At 37.8% G+C, this 26,755-nt stretch overlaps 1 protein-coding gene across 2 annotated transcripts in view; it reads left to right on the top strand.

Moving 5' to 3' along the window:
• LOC136259679 (hemicentin-1-like) overlaps nucleotides 1-26,755 on the top strand; it is a 172,024-nt gene that overhangs the window by 1,915 nt on the left and 143,354 nt on the right. For both annotated transcript variants that reach the window (XM_066053184.1, XM_066053183.1), the window contains exons 2-7: nucleotides 1,813-2,223; nucleotides 3,218-3,373; nucleotides 11,359-11,565; nucleotides 15,151-15,339; nucleotides 15,392-15,583; nucleotides 15,634-15,873. In XM_066053184.1, coding sequence (XP_065909256.1) covers nucleotides 1,813-2,223; nucleotides 3,218-3,373; nucleotides 11,359-11,565; nucleotides 15,151-15,339; nucleotides 15,392-15,583; nucleotides 15,634-15,873 — 1,395 coding nt within the window. The remainder of the gene's footprint in view (nucleotides 1-1,812; nucleotides 2,224-3,217; nucleotides 3,374-11,358; nucleotides 11,566-15,150; nucleotides 15,340-15,391; nucleotides 15,584-15,633; nucleotides 15,874-26,755) is intronic.

Below are 26,755 nucleotides of genomic sequence, written 5' to 3'. Positions count from 1 at the left end.
GACTAAACAAACAATTATTTTATATAAAGTCCAACATTAGCTTCATCAAAAGGAGAGCAAAAATTTTAATGCATTTAAGAGCCATTGATCTATATATGCTTTGATTAGGGAACTATACACATGCAAATAATCCAAATGAATACAGAGGTAAATTCATTTTAATAGATCAGCGAGATATGTAAACAATTCATGTTCCTGAAACAGAATACTGTTCAGTCAGCTGTACACATAATTGGCTATCACTATAATTGACAGCTGGGTGATGTTATGTACATATTCTGTAGAAGCTAGAATGTAATTGCTTTTAGCTGACAATTTGTGTGGTGCTATTTCTACATCAATACATGAGACCAGGTGTCTGTGAGTACAGTGTACTTTATAGTAAATATTGTGTTGTACTTATACATCATCACATGTAAAATGTAATCTGGTTGTCATTATAGGGTTTCTTAAACTAATAAGTGTGTTTGTCATTAATTACTGTTATTGCAATTTTATTGGCTGTACATATCTATGGTGACCATTGTTGTATTCATTGAAAGAATTTTACTGTCATAAATGCTACGAGAAGGTATAGACAATTTTTGCTTCTTTGTGGATATATCTTTGGGAAGCATCTTGTACAGTTTAGTTAGGCCATTAGGCCCACTCTGCCTTTAGATGAATTAGACAATAAAATAAACTTCCAGTAAATTGGACTACTGGACTGGATCACTGGAAGGATATAACTGGACTATGTTGTTATTTTATGATAATTAAGATGCTTGCATTTTCATTGGTTGTCAATCGCAAAAGTCAAAATATAACATGTACCTGTATGCAGTGAAATTCCTTAACCTTCTATGAGTCATCACGCACTATGCCACAATGCAAACTATATAAAATATTATACAAACACCTGTAAACATTTCTTCTAAGTCATTTTCCTTATTTACAATTCAATCCATTGGTTGCCTATATATAATATAACCACTACTTTCGACAGTAGCGTTTAGTGATCAAATATGGCTTCTTCCAGGTCTCTTACTATCAAACTATGGTAAAAACTACCAGTGCCAATGCTATACACTCTATGATTTAGATCAGTTTACCTATTGGTAGTTGTGACTTTCAGAACATCAATCAGATTAGATCCAGAGTTGGGGGTAACTAGTTAATTTGTAACTAAGTTACGTAACTAGTTACTTAATAAAAGTAACTAGTAATATAACTAGTTACTTGCTTTGTAGCTTGTACAACTGCCTGAAAAGTATCCAAGTTACAATAGTAACTAATTACAATAGTTACATTGTAACTATGCTTTAAAAGCAAGAGCACTTCAATTTTTTTGCTACACCCACATTAAGTAAATGCTTTCTGTGTACTGTTCTTTATGATTCAGCTTGAGTATACAGACGTAACGGTTGACACTGAGCTGAAATGGCTACAGAATCACTTATTTTCAGAAAGTATGCATATAATTATTATGTTCTTGATCTCCTTTGCTTTGGGAAAAATAATATTACAAAAGTTAATAAACAAGCGTGAAAGTAACTAGTAACTAGATACTTAGTTACCTATAAAAAGGTAACTATAACTAAGTTACATGGGATAATATAACTAGTGACTAATTACTTTTCTGAAGTAACTACCCCAACTATGATTAGATCAAAAGTGAATATTGTTGCATTAGCTGTACATCAGTGCCTGCAATTAAAATCATTTGTGTAATTAAGTGATGAATAGTAGTTGTCTATGTATATAGTATGTTTTGATACAAATAGTGTAAACATATTGGCTCTGACATATGATATGGTTTTCCGTTACGTACAGTACAAAATGGAACTCACTACTGGATGGACTCTACATTATATGAATTGTTTATTCTACCTAATGTGACTGGAGAGTTTAAGGATTTGCTGTTCATTATGACTGAGACATTTCAAAGAGGTAGCAATAGTTATGATTATGTTGATGACATCACATTTCATCTTGAGCCATCTAATCATCCCCTGTTCTACTTTGGTAATGAAAATTCTACCCATGTGGCATTTGAAAACTTTTATAACTTTTTCCTTCCTGAGATAATGGTGCATTGTTCACTATCATCAGCAACATCTGATACTATTCCACTGGATGATTATGAGTTACAAGTAGCAGTTAGTGCAGAAGGAACTGAGTTACTAAGACATGATATAATAATTCATGTTGTGGATCAGTTACCATCTCCTCCACCACCTCCAGGTAACTTTTAAATTTGTATGTTTTCAAAAGCGTACCTGTTTGCACAAGCATCAAAATGTGTTTATGTCACAAACAGTTAATTTGGCTATTACACTAAAATGATTTTTATATAGAGTGAAACCTGTCTAATCAGGTCACTGTATAAGGTCAGAACTTGCTGGAATTCTTTGTGTAAATCACATGGCAAACCGCATGTAAAATACCTATGCCATTCAACTTGTGCAAGCAATTATAAGCAACTTCCAAACCAAAGGACACATAGTCCAAGTGTTTGAGCATGTGATTTGCAAGCCTAAGGTTGCTGGTTTGAATGCTGCTGGTGCCATGATTTTTTTTTTCTTTTTACTATACTTCTTAACAATTTGTTCATAGTTTATAGCATTCTGGTATATGAATTGCTCAAAATAGGGACCTTAGGAAAGCTTGTAGTACTTTGATATACTGGGCAAGCATGGGCAGGTCAATCAAGTGCATGTCCATTTGTGTGTATGTGTGTGTGTGTGTATTCATATGCATATACTACCTAAATTATGATAAGCCCTAGCCAGTTCTCAACATGCTATTGATTATGTGTAGCCTGCACAACAGGGACAGGTGCTGGGAAAATTGCACCTATATGTGTCAACCTAATTTGTGTTAACACTTAGCCAATTCTTAGCTGTACGGATAAGTAGGGTAGGCTAATCAAGCACATGTTGTCCTGTGCTCTGGCTCCAAAAAAGTGTTCACCTGCAAGCTTAGCTAATTTGGCCAGTTCTTAGTGTGTGGTAACTGATGACATGCTAGCAAGATGTGTGGAATGTGCCCAGTTTCAGTAAATGTGGTGTGTATCTCATCGCTGTAACTTTTGATGTTTTTACAATATTCACAACCATAAATAATACAATTTACAATTATAAGTGTACATATGTGATTACATCTCACTACTAAGAATATACTTTCATTAAAATACAAAGCTTACACTATGACACTTTTTGTGTGGCCAATTTTTTAGTGACATGTGTGGAGTTTGCTTCATTTAATTTCTCAATATTTGAGTCAGATGGACTACTGGAGGTTACTATAAAGTTGTCAGGACAGACTCAGTCTCAATCATTCAGTGTTATTGTCATTGCTGAAGCTAACAATTCATTATCACCTGCTGCTACAGGTATATACTTGTTTCACCTAGTAGCTATGTATATACATGATGTAATGATGTACTTTTAAGGGCGTCAGAGCAGGTGCGACCAGTGAGGCCAGAGCCTCACTACTTTTTGGCTGAAATAAAAAAAACTTGCGACTTGATGAAGTTAAAACTAAAAGTAGTGAACATGCATTATAACATTTATTTAATGGAAACAATTGGCAGAAACAACACTTATCTAACCTGTCTTTCACTCAGAACAGCTTCATACTGACTTCGTTTGTGTTAAGTGCCTCCTAAAATAATTATTGTTTGTCCTTGTAAAAAATTTAAGTGTTAAACAGTATTATGGAGGTACTTTTTGATCATTGTCCAGTTTTTATCATTGAACACTTGTCACGGGTGGCTAGCTAACTAACTAGCACCTTTCATACAGTACTCTAGCCCAAATTTTCCTTCAAATAGCATCTCAAAGTGTGCAGTTTCAAAAATTTCCTGGAGGGTATGCCCCCAAACCCCTGAGCCTTACCACTTCACTTTTACTCTGACTCCCCTATGTACTTTATTGTATATGAGGGAGTAATAGACCAATAGTCCAGTTGCATGTAAAGCCTTAGGAATGCAATCAGTATTAATTGCCTATTGTACAACCTCTGGATGCTGTGGATGCCCATTAAAATCTATTGAAGCAATTGAGAAAATGATGATAACTGACAGTAAAACTTCTGATACTTACAAAGTATACGGTTTGTTCCAATTTTCCATACATGAAGTGTACCGTACAGAGGGAAACTTTGACGAGGGAAAAATTTGACGAATTGTCTCCCAGATTGTCTTTGGCGGAATAAAATTTGACGAATTGCTTGCATTGCGCGCGCCCTTCATAAAATGATTAACAATGTGTGGACTGAAGGGCGCTATACAAGAGTAGCGCGTTACTGTACACGAAAATGGCATACGTTTTTCGCGTAGTTTCTAAGGTTAGAGGCTACCACGTCTATCAGTCTCTATGGCCTAATCCATTTATTGGAGAGGAAGTTTCTTGTGAACGAGAGACGGGTAATGGACATGATCCGCAGGCAGTGGCGATGATGAAGATGATTGATGACAATGAACACGTGGTCGGACACGTTCCTAGAACAATATCCTCTGTTTGTTCTATATTTATAAGAAGAGGAGGAAATATTGTGTGTAGGATAACTGGAAATCGAGAATACTCGGCTGATTTGGAGCAAGGTGGAGTTCAGCTTCCATGTACATTGACGTTCAGTACACCAAAATCTGAGGAATCCCAAAAGACAAGAAAATCATTTAAGATTTTGTCTATTGACACTTGTGAAACTGAGGAGACTATGGAGACAGACGCAGATACAAAACCTTGTTTGAACACTAAGGTCAAAGACAGTGAACCAGCCTTAGCCGAGCCCTTGGCAGACAAAGATTTGGTTCAGTGCAGCACTACTACACTAGATGAAGAAAAGAATTTTGAATTTGTCGACCTAACACATTTTACAGATGGAGATGTGCTTGCTCCTGCAATGAAAAAGTCCAAGGTTTTTGATTCTGAAGGAATCATAATGGGAAATGAATTGTCGGATGATGAGATAAATTTAGTGCAACACCTACTAAAAGAACAATTTAGTAAGTTAAATGGCCTCCGTTCAACTTTGTTTCAAAGTAAGCAGCTGGGTTTGACAGAGAAGGAGACAAGGAATAAACTACAGATAATCCACTGTAATTCCCGTCACCACTGGATAGTTGCCAGCACTGTGGGCTGTACCCTTAATCAAGTCAAGGTATATGATTCGTTGTTTACCTATTGTGATAAAGAGACAGAGTCTATACTTTTCAGTTTATTTCAGTGGAATAAATCTAGTAAGCTTGTGATAACTGTTTCTCGTAGCCAAAAGCAAAAGGGCACTGTTGATTGTGGATTGTTTGCTATTGCCAATGCCACTGCCATAGCTCATGGTAAAAACCCTAGCAAGTTGCGATATAAGCAAGAAGTCATGAGGGCACATTTAATCGACTGTTTTAATAATAAAAATATGTCTTTATTTCCTTGTAAATAGTGTAATTATCTCATTCTTGCTTGTCAATTAATTTTCAATTGTATCATTGCTGATTAATAATTTTCAATTACATAATTACAGATAAATGAATTACTAATATAATCCTACAGTAAATAAAAACAACAGTGTCAGCATAATGAACCACCTATATGACTTCAAGGATACCTGCAGCTTTGAACCCATTCTTGACAATGGATGGATTGTCCAGTACATACTGGTAAAGTGATTCAATCCACTTTGCACATAATGGCTTGAGAATACTTAACTGAAGATCAACAGGTATGTTTTGTGCAGCATCCAGTTGTACACACACTTGCTTTGCATACCATTGTCTAAACTCTCTACGTAAAAAATCTTTAGCAGCTTTATTTACGCTTAGATCTAACGGCTGTAGTCTGTCCGTACAATTTGGAGGTATCAAAACCACATTGATATTGTGTTGGTCAAGAAGGTGTAATATGGAAGGTGTACACTGTGCCTTGAAGTTGTCAAATATAAGTAAAGCTGGCTGATCATTGCTTAGCTTCAATGAACTCCTCTTTTCCTCAACATATGGGAAAATGATTCGTTCAAAGTATTCTCTCATCGTATGCTCATTAGACCAATGTTTTTCAGTTTTTGTTATATGCCACGATGAAGGAAATTCATAGTGCGGAAGGCATCGGTCGGTTTTACCCTCATAAATCAATTGTGGTGGTAAAAAGTAACCAGAAGATGAACCAGCAAAAACTGCAGTGATCTGCCTCTTATCATCTCTGGCTACTACTTCAACTCTTTTAGACCCTTCCTTGTCCATGGTCCAATGAGACACTGGAACATAGTTCACTGCGGTTTGATCAAAGTTAATTATCAATTCTGGTGGTATTTCATCCATAGTAACAATCACCTTAATTTCAAGTAAAAATTCGTCCTTCAGCTGGTCATATCTTTCAACATTAACTTTAGCCTTGCTGCAGGCTTTTCGCTTAACATAACCCATTCTTTTGAGCAATGACTTGGCCCAATCATCGGTTAGTTTGACCTTAATACCACCATCACCATTCTTTGACATCAAGCTTGCATTCTTATTCATTAGAATCCCTTCAGCGGCTGCTATCACTACAGCTGTATTAACAGGCAAACCTCGTTTGCGGAGATCCTTTATATACTCTTGGACTTGATGGTCCAATTCGTCTGGAAGAAGAAGTGGTCGCCCCTGTTTCTTCCGTGGCAATTCCTTAATCGGCTCTGGTTTCGGCTTGGGCTTAGCATCCTCATCACCATCTCCATCAGTTTCACCCGCTTCGTCACTAGTCGTAATGGTAGCTCCTTGTTGGTCTGGATCGCCTGACAAATCTTTGTACAAGTTCTTGAATCTCCGCACACTTGGTTCTTTCAATTTTAACTTGGGGTACTTGCCGGCGAAGTAACGTATAGAATTCGTAACGCCGTGTTCCGCTGCTCTCTTGCCAATTTCGTATCTCTGGGCGGGTGTCAGCATTAGATACGACCCACCCCTGCTACTGGTATCTCCTCTTCCATCAGGCTCCTTGCCTTCGTCCCTAGTTTCGATCTTCAAGCCAAGTCGCACTTTCTTAACTTGAGCATTAGCTAGTTCAATAGCTTTCGCTGGCACAGATTTGCTCAATGGACCACTGGGTTCAGGTAGTCCTTCATTATCGCGTTTAACTGGCTCAGAAGGCACACGCTTAAAATACTTCCAAATCGACATTTTCACGCTCGTTTACCACGCGGTAGCTTAATTATAAAAAAAATTATCACGTGCAAAAACTTCACGTAAACTTGGCTGGGAAAAAATTTGGCGAATTTTCGCATTCGTCAAATTCGTCAAATTTAAACCAGCGCCAAATTTTCCCTCGGTACGGTAACTACATTTACTTCTGTCATGCCGTGGTTATCCACATTCAGTTAGAAATGTTACCAGGCAAGGCTTCCTACAGTTGACAATCATGAGCTCAAACTTAGAAAATCATTCAGGAACTCCAAAAAATTAAAAAATAGCCTTTTGTGAATTGCTTTTGCAGGAAAATGCTGAATCAACATGGTGAGCCAAATGAGTTCACAGTGTGTTCAGAAAGATGTTATCCAGGTGATTGTAGCATTTGTATTCTAACTCAAAGAAACGAGCACCTGCTTGTGTATATTGTTTCCAGAAAACACTTTAATTGTGCATTCTGAGCTTTACTGGCTCATTAATCACTAAAGGCTTAGCATATTTACAGCAGACAAACATCACAGGGTCAATGCTGCTTTAAAACTCAGATATCTTCTTTAGATAATAGCTTTTGTGTCCATGGTCATCTGTTTCCCAATGGTTTCTGTGCATTTTTTTGGCTAACCACAGCATCCAGTGGTTGCACAAAGCAACTAATAGACCAATTAAAATACTTCCCCTTACATGCAACTGGACTATTCATAAACAGATATTGTGACTATACCCCTGTGTGTTGGGAAACATACAGCCAGCCAATACAAGTAGACCTAGAGTCCAACCACACAGTAAAATTATTATGAATGTCACAGTTAGTCAGCTTCCATTTCATTAACTGCATACAGTTGGCTATACAGATATGATCAATGTAAACCTACTAATACTATAAAAGCATGTCAGTATGTGACCGTCTCAGCAAAAAGCTGTCTAGTTTGCACAATTAAAAAAAAAATTTTTATTTACTTACCATTATCTGCAGTGTCCAAGGAATGGATCACCAAAGTTTCAGCATTCTGTGGTGTGTAGTTTTGAAATTACAATGCTAGAAACTAGGAAGAACAAGGAAATTGATTTGTACAGTGACTATACTAAAAATAAACTACAAGCGCTTGCATTTGCAGCCAAAACTTCCGTTTGGATTAGTAAACAATGTTGGAATTTGGCTTACAATGTTCACCATGGATTGGAAGATCAACCAAGGTATAGTTTTAGACTTGCAGTCACTTGCGCATAGGCGTATGAAGGCGGTTTGTTAGAAGAAACAATGAGGATTTTGTTTACGTTTACCACATCGTAAACAAACGCACGTGACACCCTTACCATTGAAGCTAAAAAAACAAAACAAAGATTTACGAACTCTCCATGAGCAGGCGAATAAGATGGTACATAGTTTTAATCAATTTGAGTCTTTCCTCTTCGAGTACTGGCCCGATAAAAACTTGCATATTTTTCTTGTAGCATGCATAATTTTACGAATTATTTTTAAATTACAATTTTCTCAATACGCATGCTTGTGTGAACTAGACGGATTTTCACTGAGACGGTCACATATTGTTAAATGGTGAAGTTCTTTAGCCAAAGAAACTAAACATGGTATGTTTGGTGGTGATTGTAATTTCTATCACTAACGTTTTGTTTGTTTCATATTCACATGAACACATATGTATGTGACTGTCTTGCTCTATTAAAACTGGTCTCATCAATGATTCCTAATAATTGAATGAGAATAATTGTTTGGGGTTCTATAGCTCACCAATAGGTGAGTACCAATTTTCACACAGTTTACAACACTCACTTAACTTCCAATGCATCACTGTAGCTAACAACCACATTTCCAGAGTATTATGTTATCCAGGCATGCACCCCACAGGCATGCACCCCACAGGCATGCACCCCACAGCCATCTGAAATCTGGCTGCAGAGTGTATACTTGGTTATTGAAATCTGTTTGACAAAATTGTGTACCTGCATACATCAGCATTATAACTGGCTCACTACTGCTGACCCAGATGACCCACTTACCCAGATAGCAAGTCTGGATTAGTGACCTAGATTAATTAAAACTGAGGTGTACGTCAAGAACTACTCAACTAGCATGTTAAGTTAAGTATGAGGGAAAACTAAACAAAAAACTAAGGTTTGCCATGAAAACTAAGGTTTACAATTTACAGTCAGTCAGTGGGAATGGCTCCATGTAAGTTTAGAGACGTTTCCTTAAGTAAGCGTGGCTTTATGCATGCCAACAAGCATTAACACACCATACTGATAAATTAGCATGGCTTCAAGTATGCTGTATCACACATCCCTGATATTAAAGTGTGCATGGTTCATAAAAGAATCTAGCCTACCACAAAACTATACCATGTGTGTCTTGTACAATAATAGTCAATTAGTGGGTGTGGCTCCATGTATAAGCCTGCAGACAACAACAGACACAGCTGAAACCAGCTTTGTCAAAGCTGTCTCCCTGTTGAAATAACTATTTTTAAAAAAAACAGACATGGATTCATGCATACCTAGAGACTGCAATACTAGTTTTAAAAATGGCTACAGACAGTAATCCTGATAAGTGGGCATGGCTTACTGGGCTGCTAGACTATGACACATTAATATCAAGAGTTAATAATAAGAGAGGAGAGTGTCTAACGCTGTGTTATAGATGATTGTGCAGAAGTTAAACGGCTTCTTTTCCGCGTAACTTACAGACTGGCTAGTATATTTTCGCATATAACCACAAAGGCTATCCCAGACACAAGGGCGTGCGTTCAACTCGATATTCAAGTTCACCATGAAGAGCATCGCTCTGTTGCTTAAGAAATGTGGCTGTTAATCTCGAAGATAACTCTGGGGGAGAGCGTCTGAGAAATCAATAAACACTGAACCAAAGGCGGAGTATCGCTTCGAACTTTTACTGCTTCGCCATGTTACCCTACCTTTGAGCATTCTTCAATTGAAGGAGCACTGTTCCCTGTACATACCAGCTCAGTGTTTAGTTCAGTCTTCAAATATTCTAGAGGATTCATCAAGGTGCGGCTAAACTAATTGCGGTTAGGAAACGAACAAATACTAGAAGCCTATACGTTACACGGAAAGGAAGCCATTTAACTTCTGCACAATCATCTATTACAGGCCTATACAGCGTTAGACACTCTTCTCTCTTATTATTAACTCTTGTTAATATACTTTCACTTTGTCCATCTAATTTAATTATTTCACACATGATCCAATATGGGTCAGACCCAGATAATCTGTAAAACCGGTTAGACCTGGATGACCTGGACAAAATGTGACCCGATGACCTGGGTGACCCCACTTAAGTAGTTGTTTGCGTGAAACCTGTTTAATCAGGACACTTGCAATTGAGAACACCCGTGATGATCCCTTAGGTACTTGTACACATATATGATAATCAACCTGCTTTCAACACTTGCATGCGTGTTGTCCACACCCATATGCATGTGCTAAACAGTTATGATTTTAAATGTGTGAGAAATGCACAATAGTAAATTTTCAGACAGGTAAGTTGAAATGATTTCTGTGTGTCAGTTTCACAATACATGAGTTGGTGTACACATTGTAAACTGCTTTAATGGGATGTATTGGTATTTAAACAATCAACAAGTAAATAGCACGGGCCTTATAGGCTACCAGTATGGCATATCCCTTCAATTTAAAAAGAACATGTTTCTTCATTCTATAAATGAAGGCTGCTTTGTATAGGGTGTTGTGTATAACTGAACTATCTACAGTGGGATCTATACAGTGGCTAACTGCTCTACAGGGTGACTTGTTTGTAGCTAAATTAGTGATTATAATTCTAGTGTACTAAACTAGAGCTTTCATTAAATTAAGTGAGGTAAACAACTGACAGCAGTGGTGGAATGGTAAAAGGTTTGGGCATATAGGTGTAGAGGTAAACAATGGGGGAAAATTTCCTGTGCACTTTTACTTCTTGGTGACTGTTTCTGTTAGAGTATCTTGATTGCGCTTGTTTCACATGTTTGGTTTTATGCTTAATATATTCTCAGTACTTTCAAATCATGTAATCCTTAGAATAAACAAATGCTTTATAAGCAATTGTAATGCTTGGAATAATGCAAGCATTGCGAATGATAATTTGTACTTCAAACATTTAATGCTATTTGTTTTAAGCTTCTTGCTTTAATAGCATTGTCTACCACTTACCTTAATTATTCACCATTTAATTTACATCAATGTTCTCCCAGCTGGAACAGATTTTACTCCCGGCCGATATGCTGCTACCTTCACTAGTGGAGCTACTACAGCCACAGCTAGTATTCCAATAGTAGCTGATGATATTGATGAACCAACTGAACAGTTTAGTCTTAGACTATACATTGATGGTGCTGGATATGGTATGGGTCTGCAGAAAGGAAATGCTACTGAAGCAATAGTGACTATAATATCATCAAGTAAGTATATGTATGCTTAGTAGCAATCAAGGTATCATATATATGCTGGATGAGTCTTATGCAGATTATCATGCGTTAATATCACTACCATTTCATCATACAAAAGGCTCTCAGTAGCTGTAAATCTTGTGGCTGGTAATAGCATTGAGCTAAATGATGGCATAAAAGAAACTGAAGAACATAAACTTAAGTTAATTTTATGATTTCACATTGTGTATGGAAAGATAATCAATCTGTCACACGTGATGAAATATCTCACTATTACAATCTCTTGTTACTGGAAAGCAATATCAAGATTGAGGTACTCTAATTGAACAGTCATGGCATTGTGAAATTAATTGAAAATTAATTAACAGATTAATGCTGGACCAAAAAGATAAAATCTAATCCAAAACAGCCAAGCTGTAAAAAAGAGTGCGGCCCTCAGAAAGGCTATGGTGAAAAAAGATGTGAAATCCACGGTGGCGGCCAAGAAATGGCTGTGATGGTAGGTTAGTGGTAAAAATTTTAATAACAACAATTCAGGTGAATTTTGTGCCACTTGGTCTTGGCACAAAATTCACCTGAATTGTCGTGATTAAAATTTTTACCATTAACCTACCATCACAGCCATTTCTTGGCCGCCACCGTGGGTTTCACATCTTTTTTCACCATAGCCTTTCTGAGGGCCGCACTCTTTTTTTACAGCTTGGCTGTTTTGGATTAGATTTCACTTCCTTTTGTATTTGTATACCCCAAAGCCAGCCTATGGCCGGGCTTTTTAACCTATAATTTTTTTCTTTACCACAGGAAGAAGAAAAGACGAAGCAGGGTGATTTCTTTGTAGCTGAACTGTCTACAAGGTGATCCTTCTAGCTGATCCCTTTACCGGATGACTTGTTTGTAGCTGAACTCTCTACAGGGTGATTTGTTTGTAGCTGAACTCTCTACAAGGTAACTTCTTCTAGCTGATCTTTCTACAGGGCGATTTGTTTGTAGCTGAATTCTCTACAGGGTGATTTGTTTGCAGCTGAACTCTCTACATGGTAGTTTCTTTGTAGCTGAACTCTCTACTATGTAACTTCTTCTAGCTGAACTCTCTACAGGATGACTTGTTTCTAGCTGATCTCTCTACAGGGTAACTTGTTTCTAGCAGAACTCTCTACAGGTGATTTGTTTGCAGCTGAACTCTCTTACATGGTGGTGTCTTTGTAGCTGAACTCTCTACAAAGTGACTTCTTCTAGCTGATTTCTCTACAGGATGACTTGTTTCTAACTGAACTTTCTACAGGGTGATCTGTTCATAGCGGAACTTTCTACTGGGTGATTTGTTTGCAGCTGAACTCTCTACACGATGGTTTCTTTGTAACTGAACTCTCTACAAGGTAACTTCTTCTAGCTGATCTAACTACAGGGTGACTTGTTTGTAGCTGAATTCCCTACATGGTGATTAGTTTGCAGCTGAACTCTCTACATGATGGTTTCTTTGTAGCTGAACTCTCTATTAGGTACCTTCTTCTAGCTGATCTAACTACAGGGTGACTTGTTTGTAGCTGAATTCCCTACAGAATAACTTGCAATGTATTATAATTAAGTAAATTATAAATGCAGCTGAATGCTTTATTAGGGTGACTGTTCTATTAGAGTATCTCGATCTCGCATTTGCTACACTTAGTTGCCTTTTGAATCATAACTCAGTGGTTTGTAATCCGATTCTTCTTTACTACTGCAAGGACTTTCTATTATGATTATTCCAGCTACACACTGATTTTCAGTTCATTGCTCTAAGCGGTTTGCCTGGTAGACACGAAAACTAATAGTTTTTTTTAATTCATAAAAATCGATCGCGTAATTTTGACACAGGTTGGGTTTTGTGTCATATCTCCATGGTCTTTATCCCGATTCCTTTCAAACCACAAAAAGGCACTCCTACTATGGTTGCTCCATCTACATACAATTTTCAACTGATTCCTCCAATGGGTTTATCCTGTAGGCGTGACAGACCTTCGATCTTATTTTACGCAAATAATTGGTCATACCTCCGTGAATGTTCATCGGAGTCCTACCAAAGTTGGCACGGAGATCCGCCTTAATGAGCCCGTTAAGTGTGCCAAATGTCAGCCCAATCCGAGTACGCATTCGTGTTTTATGGCGAATTTTGCGAAGTGTGTGAAATGAAGATGAAGAAGAAAAAAATGGAGAAATTAAAACGAAATTTTGTTTGCTCGTATCTCGGAAATGGCTGTAGCAATTTTCTTCCAATTTGGTATGTAGACTCCCCTAACTGGGCGGCACGCCTCTAGCAAACTTGGTTCCAATTGGATTAGGGATCACAGAGCTACATAGGTGTGAAAATAACGTTTTCTTTCTTCCTGCTAATATACTCATGGTGTGGCGCACTGACTTCTTGGGCCGCACGACACACTACCGTGTGTCTTGATTATTGAGCATAATGGTTAATGCTGGGCCAAAAAGATAAAATTATTGAGCATAATGGAAGATCAGCTGTAAAGTAGGTGGGCAAAACAAGAGTGATCTATTATTCATGCCAGAAAGTGAACCTGTTTAAACTGCTAAATATAGCTTTCAAAAACCCAAAGGTGGCAGCCAAGAAATGGCAGTGATAAGGTTAACAGTTACTTAACACTACTCTAATTAATAAAGACAGTGTTGTATTATTTTAATTCCATTTATATCCCACATTTAGCGATGGAGATGATACTCTTTTCATGTTCATCCTAAAATGTGACTGGATTGCCCCATGGTTATGAAAATTTTGGACTCGATTTTATTACATTTCTTTTATCTAGATAGCAATAGGAATTGTCAGCCAAAGTTTCAGCCCTAGAAGCTGAGGAATTTCAAAGCTATGGGGCTACAAGGTGGCAACAACAGAAAGATCGATTTGTACATTGACAATTCTGAAAATAAACTGAAGGTGGTTAATTAAATGGTCATATGTAACTTACGAATACAGTCATCTAAAGAGATGCAACTTGCACCATCATGTTCTCCATGAACAGGCCAACTTATTGTTAGGTAAGTTATGTCTGCTGGATTCTTTCTACGACCAGCGTGAAAGCAAAACCTTGAGAGAGAAAAACAAGAGTAAGCCTCTTGTCTAATGCAAGGCAGAATAACACTCATATCTTCTGACTCCTTGAAAGCACTGACATGAAACAAAGATTTTTAAATTTCACTTGGTCTGGGGATCATGATGCTACCAAAGTTTCATTAGCGCTTTGTGAAACAAGTGCTCAAAACATTCAGATATTTTTATATTTTGTAAATATTTTACTCATTATGTAGTGCATTCTACTGTAAAATTAAGCTTGTGCAAACATGTGGGATTCTTGCAGATCCAGTCACAAATAAATAGTAACACTACATTATGTTCATATTATGGTCTTTGCTATGATTCAAATTCTTAGATTTGCCAATTACTAGCATTCTGATATGTAGTATATACCAGCACTGGCTTTTGATATCAGATAATTAGTCAAGGCCTGTGTTGTGTGCATACAAATGTTCAGTTGTTTCTCATTAATGTGCCTGTGTAATTGTTGGTAATTTCTTACATAGTGAACTTGACCTTTTACTTTGCAGTTACCTGTTCAAACCTCACTGATCCTACTAATGGAATACTCAACTGCTCATTTGGAGGTGACAGTGTTGCTCATGTTGGGGAGACTTGTAATTACGTGTGTGATACTGGTTATATACTAAATGACACTATTAATAGGACTTGTCAGAATAATGGTACATGGACTGGCACTGATGCCATGTGTAGTAGAGGTAACTAGTAGTGTTTCATACTTTGTATATTAATCAAATCATTTTTATACAGTTATGTGTTCAGTGTTATCTAATCCTAATAATGGAATGATCAGTTGTTTACTGGGAGATGATGGAGTTCCTTCATATGAAGATATTTGTATTGTTACATGTAACACTGGTTATGAGATACAAGCTGGTAATGCCATGAGATCCTGTCAGAGTAATGGGATATTCAATGGTACTGAGGCCACATGTAGTAGAGGTAATATATAATATTTCTTACTTTGTAAGTCAATGAAGTTTTTCATGCAGTTACCTGCCCTGCTCTCTTTAATCCTACTAATGGAACGATCTATTGTTCACTGGGAGATGATGGAGTTCTTTCATATGAAGACACTTGTAGTTTCGCATGTGATACTGATTATATACTAACTGGTAGTGTCATAAGAAGTTGTCAGACTACAGTAAACTGTATAATACATGGTAGTGCTGGTACAAGGACTTGTCAAACTATTGGAAGATGGAATGGTACTGATGCTATGTGTATAGGAGGTATGTGGTCATATAAATCTGAAGAAAAATAGTGTTATACTGTATCTCTATGATCATTATTTGTGCATGAACAATTTTGATGATTGTTGAAATTGACTTTTTATGTTAGTGAAAAGTTCAATAAACTGACCTATGACACTATCCAGTTCCTTGAGAATTCAGTAACCTAACTACTACAGGACTTGTTGATAGCTATAACCCAAAACCAGCTCATTGCGGCAGGCACAGAACTAGTGATTAGCTACTTAGTTATGATAATTCTATATGTCAATTTTGCAAATCACATCTTCAGACAACTTACCTGCTGCATGCATTGCAATACAATGACATACAATTTTCACACTATATTGTGTACTCAGGTGCTTTACCATATCCATCAGTCAACCTGATCAGAATTTTTGCCACCCAGATTTTAATTAGAAATTTCATATGCTGAAATTAAGTGAGGTGATCAGCCTTGGTAGCAGTGGTTTAGTGGTTAAGGATTCAATGTTAGGTATGGAGGTACCTGGTTCAAACTCTATTAAGGTTTTTTTCGACATTTTTTGTACACCTTTTTTTATCCTGTGGTGGCTACTACTCTATTAGAATATCTCGATCCCGCAATTTTACATTTGTTTGGTTTTGCTTTATAACTTTGTTGCTGTAACTCTATTTCTATTCAAACTATCAAACGACACTGCTACGATGATCAGCCTATCTACACACCAATTTTCGAGTTATTCCTATACTTGGTTTACCCTGTAGTCATGACAGAAGTTTGATCTTTTTTATGTGAATAAATGCTCACAACTCCTTGGATATTCCTCAGATTTACAGCAAACTTGGTATGTGAATCCACCATTACACGCTCTTCATTTGTGCCAAAGATCGAGGCAATTTATAGTTATACTTTTGCATTTTATAGCAACTTTTGCAAAGTGTGCGAAAAGAAATGGAAGGCCCCATACAGCATAAGAAGAAAAAACAAAGAAATTAAAACAAAACTTTGAACGCCCATATCTCACAAATGGCTGTTGTGGATTTAATCAAATTTGTTTTGTGGCGTACCCTACCTGGCGGACAGCTATAATGCAAAAATGGTGTGCTTTGGAGAAGGGGCCATGGAACTGTGCACATGTGAAAAAGCTGTTTTCTTTCTTCCTGTCAATATACTCATGATGTGGTGCACAGGCTTTCTTGGCCGCACAACACACTGCCATGTGTCTTGATGTCATAACATAATGCACACACTAATTCTAGTCAAGTACAGCTGAAAAGTAAGTGTTTTAAGCTATTATATTTTTATATATCCCACAAGTCATAGGCAACAAGCTGTTTAGGTATATTTTACTGTTTCATCACAAGTAAGCTGGTGTTCAAACCTCAAAGTTGTTGAGGTGTAGTCTCTAGCTGAACTTTCTACAGGATGACTTATAGCTTAGCTGATCTCTCAACATAGCGACTGGATATTAGCTGAGCACTCTGCAGAGTGATTGTTACTTATGTAGCTGAATTTTCTTCAAGGTGACTTGTAATGTAGCTAAACTCTCTACATGGTGACTCTATAATACTCTTCTAGCGTGACTTGCAACTCTCTACAGGGTGACTTGTTTGTAGTTGAACTCTCTTCAGGGAGACTTGTATGTAGCTGAACTTCTCCACAGGGTGATTTGTTTTGTAGCTGAAGGGTGACATGCAATGTAGCTGCATTTTCTACAGGGTGGCTTGTAACTTAGCTATATACACTACAGGGGCGGATCCAGAGTCTGGAAAGAGGGGGGGCACCTTGCTGAAAAAAAGTTGAAGAGCAAAAAAAAAAAAAAAAGGTCACAACAATAATAGCTAGTTATCCTTTACCAAATATATTATATCACGTATGTTATGTAAAATAAAATCCTATTTATAGCTTCCTAAGTAAGCTACACTTCCCCATGAACACTGTGACTGCTTTATTAGAGTGATTGGTGATTGACTTCTCTATTAGAGTATCTTGATCTTATATACATTTTTTTAAGGGAGGGGCACATGTCCCCTGTGCCCCCCCCTGGATCCGCCACTGCACTATCTACACGGTTACTTGCAACTTAGCTGAACTCTCTACAGCTGAACTTTCTACAGGGTGACTTGTTTGTAGCTGAACTTTCTCCAGGAAGATTTGTAACGTAGCTGAACTCTTTATTTTGTAGCTGAACTTTCTACAGGGGACTTATAATCTAACTGAAGTCTCTGCAGAATGACTCTGTAGGGTAGTTGAACTCTCTACAAGATGACTTATTTGTTTGAAGTTATGTTACAAGCTACCATGTAGAAAGTTAGGCTAAGTTACCAACCACCCTTTAGTGAGTTCAGTCAAGTTGCAAGTTACCCTTTAGAGAATTTAGTTATGTTATAAGTTACGAGTTCGGTTAAGTTGCAACTGCAAGTATCCCTGTAGAAAGTTCAGCTACGTTGCAACTCTGCAGGGAGTTCAGCTAAATTACAAGTCACCCTGTAGAAAGTTCAGCTATGTTACAACTCACTTTGCAGAGAGTTCAGCTAAATTACAAGTCACCCTGTAGAGAGAGTTCAGCTATAAGCAAGTCACCTTGTAGAGAGCTCAGTTACCCTGTGGAAAGTACAAGGGTGACAAAAGAACTTTTGTCATCACTGCTGCTTATGGATGAAATTGGTATTGTAGCTGTGCCTTTTGTTAGAATGAAAAGCAAAGGAGTAGTAGCTACAGCTACACAAAGCAAAATCCAACAACCGTAAATTGTTAGGTTGAGATACTCTAATAAAACAGTTACAACAGGGTAGAAAAGTGCATGAAAAATGTTGAAAAATAAATGTACCAGAGTTCAAACCAGAGACCTTCATTCTGAACACCCATATCCTTAACCATTTAGCCACTGCTATAACAATTGTTCACCTAACTAAATTTTTACTTCATAAGAAAATGCTACAGTAGCTTAAAGGCAAATGTTTGTAATTATATAGATGTACCAATGGAAATTCTAGAACATTCTATGTACATTCTATAAGTCCTGTGTGCTCTATTACAGTATTACAATAATATTAACAAATAGTCAACTATAAGTTTTAGTTAAACCCCACCACAAGTATGATATCGTTGTTATCAACCTGAGGCGAAGCTGAGGTGTTGATATAACTAGATATCCTATACAAGTGCAGGTGGGGTTTAACTAGCTTCTATCCCATACTTTGAAGTAGTCAAGTTCATAAACAATGTGTTAATAAGCATGTCAGTTGTGTATGGCTTAATTGTTTGCTGATATGCACTAGTTTTTGTAATGATATGGCTTTAATTTTTGCTGAACTTGTAGATTTTATGGTGTGTATGGCTTCAATTTGCTATGATTGCACTTATTTTAACTTAATGTGTAATTTCCATATATGTACTGGGGTTTAACTACCATGCACTGGAGTTTAACTACTATATATACCACTCTGTGTGGGCAGTTCAAAGGCACCGCCAGTGCCATAATTTGTATATTTCACTGCTGCAGACCGCAGCGAGTGCATTATAACTTATAACGCACTGGTTGCGGTTTTGTAGACCACAACGAGTGCATTATACTGCACTGACCGCAGTGCAATATACAGATATTGCACTGGCTGCGGTTTTGTGCAGCATAGCACAAGTGCCGGTGGCGAAGACCACTACGACACCTCACCTAATAGGTGGAAAGACACTTCACAGATCACTTGAATTCTTTTATAGCCTGACATGTAAAGGTCGATTGTGGGCCATAACGTCACCAATACGTATAATGTTTTCAAGCAGCCAATGGCGATGGAAAAAGCCAACACGGGTGGCCACAACTCTAGTCTACATATATAAACGTACTTATACACCTTACTAGTCTGGTGCCATCTTAGCCCAGATTAAACTGTAGTCCACTTCGACAATGACTCAATAAAACAAATATATTCTAAATAATACTAACCTTTATGTTCGATTGTGGGAACCAGTTTTGTCATGCCACCAGATTCGAGTTTAGCCAGTGTAAATAGTAAGAATTAGACTAGTATCGTTTAGTAGTTAGGTTTTGTTTACTTAAACCATCTATTTAGTTGCTTTTTTTCGCTCGAGAGAATCACTATGGTAATTAGTCTGGTGCTTAGTCTATATGGCACGCTGGCATGCTGAGCACTACATGATGAGAGTCGAACAGCAAATGCAGGTTAGTGATATAACCCATAGCGTACTAGCTTTCAATATCTCAGGTTGCTGCAGTACTGCAGGGGGAACGTCGTCACAACATCTGGCTTAGTTACCCACAATCGATGTTAGAAACCTGGCCTTTATAAGTGTTACAGCTGTCTTGTGAGACTCTCCCCACCTATTAGGTGAGTGGTACATAACAGTTATACAACGTGCACTCGTGCTCTGCCTGTATAAACGCACTTGCCTTCAGGCCTTCAGGCCCTCAGGCTCGTGCGTTTATATCAGGCAGAGCACTTGTGGCCATTGTATAACTATATAATACTCCCAGTTGTTTACTTTGATGTATGGCTTCAGTGGGATAGAATATGCAATACAATACAATACAATACTATTATAACTTCTCTCTTCAATATTCATTATTGTGTCTGTAGATCAGAAGGAACGTGGGTAAAAATAAGCCCCGAATTCAACCATGGGTTAGCTTTGGGGTATTATAAAGTACAAAAATAAATCCACACAAAAACAGCCTGGCTGTGAAGAAAGGTGCGGATTTCAAAAACCTGGGTAAAAATAGTTGTGAAGTCAAAGGTGGCCAACAAATGGCTGCAGTGATGTTAATTGTTAATCTGGCATTATTAGTATCAACATCATTGCAACCATTTCTTGGCCACCACCTTTGATTTCACAGCTTTTAAACCAAGCTTTTGAAGGCTACACCCTTTTCGTAGCTTGACTGTTTTTATTATTATTACTACTAGGGCGGGGGCACACACAAACAAGTACAACCACCAATGGGACCAGCTCAGTGTATAGGTGGAAAAGATGCACATACACAGTACACATACAGTAAAGATGAGTAATGCATGCAATTACAATCATGAGGGCCTGCTACAATTATGTTACCCGACCTGGAAGGCCACATCATGCGTTATCACCACCCCACCTGCATGATTCTCACAAGTTGAGGTGCAAGTGCTTGCTCTCATATCTATGGTATTGAATCTCATGCCTGAAGCAATGAAGCTTAAAAATCAATTAAAATTTAGCATCTCTACAAAATTTGTGTCACATGATTCAGGATGAATCGGGATATTGGATTAAGACATGGCTGCTGAAGTTGCCAAGAGCAGACCTTATTAATGATAAAAGAAGCAGGGTATTTCAACTGCCTGTTACTGGAAACTGTTATCTGAGTTATTTTTAATATGAGCTGGGCCATATGTCCTAAAATTATAACACGATGCCATGGATATACTATAAGACAAATTAAATTTTGGAGAACAAATGGCTGCATGCAACTGATCACTGTGAAAGATGGCAGTACCTTCAATAGGATAAATTCCAAAACCAGAAAATAATGGATATGACACCAAGAAAAGTACAATTCCATTTTGCGGTATCATTGCAGACTGTAACTATGTATAGACACAATAATATAGTTTACAGTATGTAGGTAAATAAACAGTAGCAAGCACAACCACACAGCAATTATCAGCCTAAGGGCACATTTTGTGCATGTAGTGTTTGTTATCTCGATCAGGTTGTATGTGATGTAATTACGGCAACATTTATATAGTTTCTGTCTCAAAGTGATCTCACTCTTAGCATTGAAAGGCTTCAGGTTGAGAGCTATGCATTATTACACAAACATATCAGCTGAAAACTGGCTGGCATTCTCCACACAATGGCCTGTCAGGCCCAATGCATAACTTGAGTGCTGGTACATCAATGGTGTGGCAATGGCATAATGATGTGTAACACAATACTGTATAATATACAGGAGCTTTATACTGTAGAACTGTATGCAACAATATATTATTGGCACTGAACTCTGGAGATGGAAATAATTCAGCTAGCTGAAGCCAGCTAGGTAAAGGATGCAGAGAAGTAACAAATCATGTTAACATGAAAACATACTCTTAATCTTGTCATAGATAGTTTATACTCCCATGATCTTGTTCATCATGTGGAGAGTGTCTACTGGCACCTGGCATGGTGACTTGGAACTCACTGTGCACCTGAAAACAATTAGAAACACTAAAACATATTTTTAATCTTGTTGTTTATGTGTAAAGTGGCCTCTAGCTCTCCTGCAATCACTCACAGCAGTTCTTCTCCTTTGTGCAATCTGAAATTAAAGCATGGGTGTGGTACTGGGCATTATATAGAATTATATGTACATTGAAGTTATCAGCATGAACAAGCATAATTATTATATGGTTGTGCCTTTGTTCACAGGCCAATCTATCCCCAGTTAGTTCATGTCTGAAGGCCTTGTATTTTTTTGAAAACATCATTTATTTATTTATTTACTAGGACCGCATCACATGCAACCAAGTACATACACCAACGTGACAGCCCCCTGGTGAGGCTATTGGGTGGTGAAGGCACAATCCCAAAATCAACTCAATATGTCACAGTAGTGACAGATACAACACAATAGTGGCATTGTAACTATAGGCCACCAGTAGCTAAGTGCCAGTACATCATTGGTGTGGTAATGGTACAGTGATGTGTACATAGTATATGTAATTATGTATACAAAACGTACAGGAGAGAACTATGCATTATTGCAGTATTGTATGCAGCAATACATTATAGGCAATATCAACAGATAAAAATTATTAGCCAATATACAGTAAAGTATCAACATCAACTAGAGCTAAATAAGGTTCATCAGTGGTGTAGCAATGGCACAGTGACGGGTGACACACTATAATTATGCATACACAACTTGCAGGAGATAGCTACTCAATACTGTAGGAGTATGCAAGCCAGATGAACCAGATAAAGGAAGACAGCCAAGCCAGCCAGAACCTAGTAGCTAAGCCAGGTGAAGGCAAAAAAGATTAAGCATGTATTGAATTGCCTGACACCAACACAAAGGAAGTTCGCCATGCCAGCTGCACAAGATAAGATTGTTTACTTGTATTCCATATTGTAAAGAGCTTGGCATGTGTTTTAATGTTTTCTTGTATTGTTAATTAATTAAATATTTTATGTGACTGGCAGTTGGCATGGAGACTTGAGACATTACAAGCATAAAAACTTACTTGTAAAGTGGCCTCTCGCTGTCCTGAAGTCACTTCACGGACATTCGCTAGTCTTCTCCTTCGTGCAATTTGTAATTAAGCAAGAGTGTAGTACTGGACATTATATAGAATTACACGTATGGTCAAGTCATCAGCACGAACGGGCGCAACGATTATACGTTTGTGCCTTCATTCACAGGTGAATTGATCCCCGGTTAGTTTATGTCTCTAGGCCTCGTAGTTTTCTCAAACATTAATTATTTATTATTTATTTATGACATAATTTTAACCGCGTTTCGTATTATTCTTAGTACTTGGTTGTATAATTATTTATTTATGACATAATTTTAACCGCATTTCTTATTATCTTTAGTACTTGGTTGTATAATTATTATTTGTATGGATATGTAATTGTTATACCATGGCCACAAGGGATTTGTCTGATATATATACCACTTTAGCGTGGGCGTTAAAAGGTGCTGCTCGGTGTTTAACTCACATTTTGCCTGGGCAATATCATGGGAAAGCGGTTTGCCATTGACTTTGATATCCAGCCAGTTCAAAGAATCGATGCACTTTGACTCGTTATATTGAGCGATATAGAGCTTTGTATTGTAGGACTCATTTTTGTAGTGGTTGCTATAAGCTTAGTACATTTGTTAAGAAAGGCTAGTTGGTTGTTACTAAAGGATAATGAAGGCACAAAATAATTGTTTAGGTGATTGTGGATGTATATTTCTACCCACCGCGTATCATCCTTTGAACAGACCATGGAACAGCAAAGCTACCACTGCTACGTTGAAATAGGTTAGTAACTTACAGTCCTAAGTACTTAACTTAATAATAATAACTTACTTACTGTCCCAATAGCGAAGTTAGTTGGTACAAAAATGATAACAATATAAACTCCATCCCACAATTGCAAGTTTTCTAACATTGTGTGTTGAAGCATTGTAATGTATTAATGACGTTTTAACGTATGGACAACTTTTTGATGGCTATTAGCCCAAGCTATTAAAACCACGATCAATCTTCAGATGCTACTGTGTAAAACAAATGGGATGAGTTCTCGTTAGTTCTTCTCCTCGAGTCCCCTATCAGGTGAGTGCGCCCCAAGTGATATACATCACTTATATCACAGCTGCTTGGGATTTTGCTGACATATGCACCCGCAGCCATGGTATAACTATTACATATTCCCAAGCCTGAGGGCCACAAGCCTGAGAAATTATTGTGGGTTGGTTGTAGTGATACCATTCTAAGCCAAATAACCACTTTGTGGATGCCTATAGTAACCTAAGGTGCTAAAATAAATACTTAGGCATACAGGTTGGGACTGTCTGAGGCATCTTTTCATGCAGTTGATATGTACTGTGTATAAAAACAATCACCACATTGCAAAAATGATTATTTAGTGATGCCTAGTAACTGAACTATACAATGCTGACTCACTCAATTCTACCTTCAAAACAATGCCTAGCCTAACTAAACTAAAATGTTAAATTCAAACCCACAATGCAAAACTTTAAACATCTATATAAATAATCAAAGGGAACCGATGTAGCTGCCTCAGCATCAAAGGCAGTTGTGGTCAGGGCTATGTTATAGTTATATCCCATTACGAGGGTGATATCATTGTTATTACACAAGTATACGGGATATAACTATTTTATATCCCAGTGCGCAGAAGTTTACGGATAGTAAATTAAGTTCCGGTTTGAGTTCCTGTCACTGTGCTCAAGATTTCGTCCGAATTGTGTAGAGATTCTACTTCATAGCTACAAGAGAGACCTTACATACTGCTTACAAACTGTAGCGAAGGGCGGTGTTATGAAGCAGCGGTTCCAGGTATGATTCGCCTTCGTCAGAAATTGGTATGGTGGTGTCGCATGGTGTGCAAGAGAAAAATAAAGACCAACAAGTGGCTACCGTAGTCCGAGATAGAACGATGAAGCTAGAAGAAGTTAGTTCGTCACCATAGTGACCGTTGGGAGTGATTGCTGGAGCGAAAATTGTCACGGACTATTCTTGACATTTGTTAAACTATCATATTGGTAACTTGTAGTGTTATTGTGTAAAGGATTAACAGTTTTCTTGTAAGATTTAGCTAGTTTAAGTGCTGTATTGGTGTGTTTTGTATCAATATTTCCTTATTTGGCTCTTTGTTCTATTGGTAAACAATGCCATATGCAGTTATTATGATGTCACGAATGAGACTGAGTGGCTCCGCAACATGGTGATAAGTTAGTTATCACTGGGTGATAACTAATATATCGTACAGTAGCAGCGCCGCTCTGTCTAGCTGTATGGTAGTTATAACCCAGCACGGCGCTTTGATACTCCCATGCACCGGGATTTAAATCATAATATTACCCTAACCACAAGGCGATATCATGATATCGCCCTGTGGTCAGGGAAATACATGAAATATAGCCTTGTGGTTTCCTTTGATCTAAGGTGTCAAAGTGGTAGTATATCTGTACCAAAACAGCCAAGCTGTGAAAAAAGGTGTGGCCCTCCAATAAAGGCTAGGGTGGAAAGTTGTGAAATCAAAGGTGGTGGCCAAGAAATGGCTGCAATGGTGCCAATACCAATTGTTGTAATGATCACGGTGTGAAATCAAAGATGGTAGCTAAGAAATGGCAGCAATAATGCTAATATCAATCATTTTAATGATCCCATGATCATTAAAACGATTGGTATTAACACCATTGCAGCCATTTACTTGCTACCACCTTTGATTTCACAACTTTCCACCCTAGCCTATTTTGGAGGGCCTCACCTTTTTCACAGCTTGGCTGTTTTGGTGTAAATATCACTTCTTTCTATAATCACAAACCCCTTGGTTTTGAGGCTTCCTTTTAACTTGTAATTGTTGAAGGCCACTATTGGTGAATCTATGTATTTATTCAAACTGAATAAAATGATTGTCACATTAACTATTAGGGTAATTTGTTACAAGACTGAACCCTGTATAAGGTGTTAGCCATGTATGTAACACTTTCACACCTCAGACCAAAGGTGCCGCCTGGGTTACATTTCGTATGTAGCCCAGCTAGCTGGGCTACATACGAAATGTAGACCGGGCCACAACTGAGCAGTGATTATATACGTTGATGCCAAAATTGATTGTGGGGATCAATTAACACTCACGTGATTAGGATACATGACTTGGATTTTGCTATGAAAACCACGTGAGCATTTTGTTATCCTCGCCATCCTACTACGAGTTGAAAAATGTTGGGCTAAGGTGAAAACTAGTGCTATTGCTTATTCATCGATCGTTTCCGCACGTTTTCGAATATGGACTCACCCCCATCACAAAGCTACCATTATGCATAGAGTAACCACTCTACAAGCAAGCTTACCTGTCTAGGCCGCGTAGTTTTCCATGAATGATTCAATAGCACTGATTAAAACATTAAACTCACATAACGGAATTCTCCATTATATCTCTAGGAGATGTCCGTTTATCATAACCGAACGTAACCAGAACATACTAGCTGCTGACCCATAATCAAAAATTTTAGGTATGCATATATAATACATTCAGTAGCTGCACTCGTATTGGCTTGGGTGATTGATCACCCTGTACAGGCTATCAGCCTAATAAGTGTTACATATTAGCTGTAACAAGGGCATTCGGGCTTTGCCTGATGTGTATGCCTGATGTGTATGCCCTCTGCTCTCAGGCCTGCGC

This window comes from Dysidea avara, chromosome 7 (assembly GCF_963678975.1).
Source record: "Dysidea avara chromosome 7, odDysAvar1.4, whole genome shotgun sequence".
Taxonomy (NCBI): domain Eukaryota; kingdom Metazoa; phylum Porifera; class Demospongiae; order Dictyoceratida; family Dysideidae; genus Dysidea; species Dysidea avara.
This window is presented reverse-complemented; position numbering and strand designations above follow the sequence as displayed.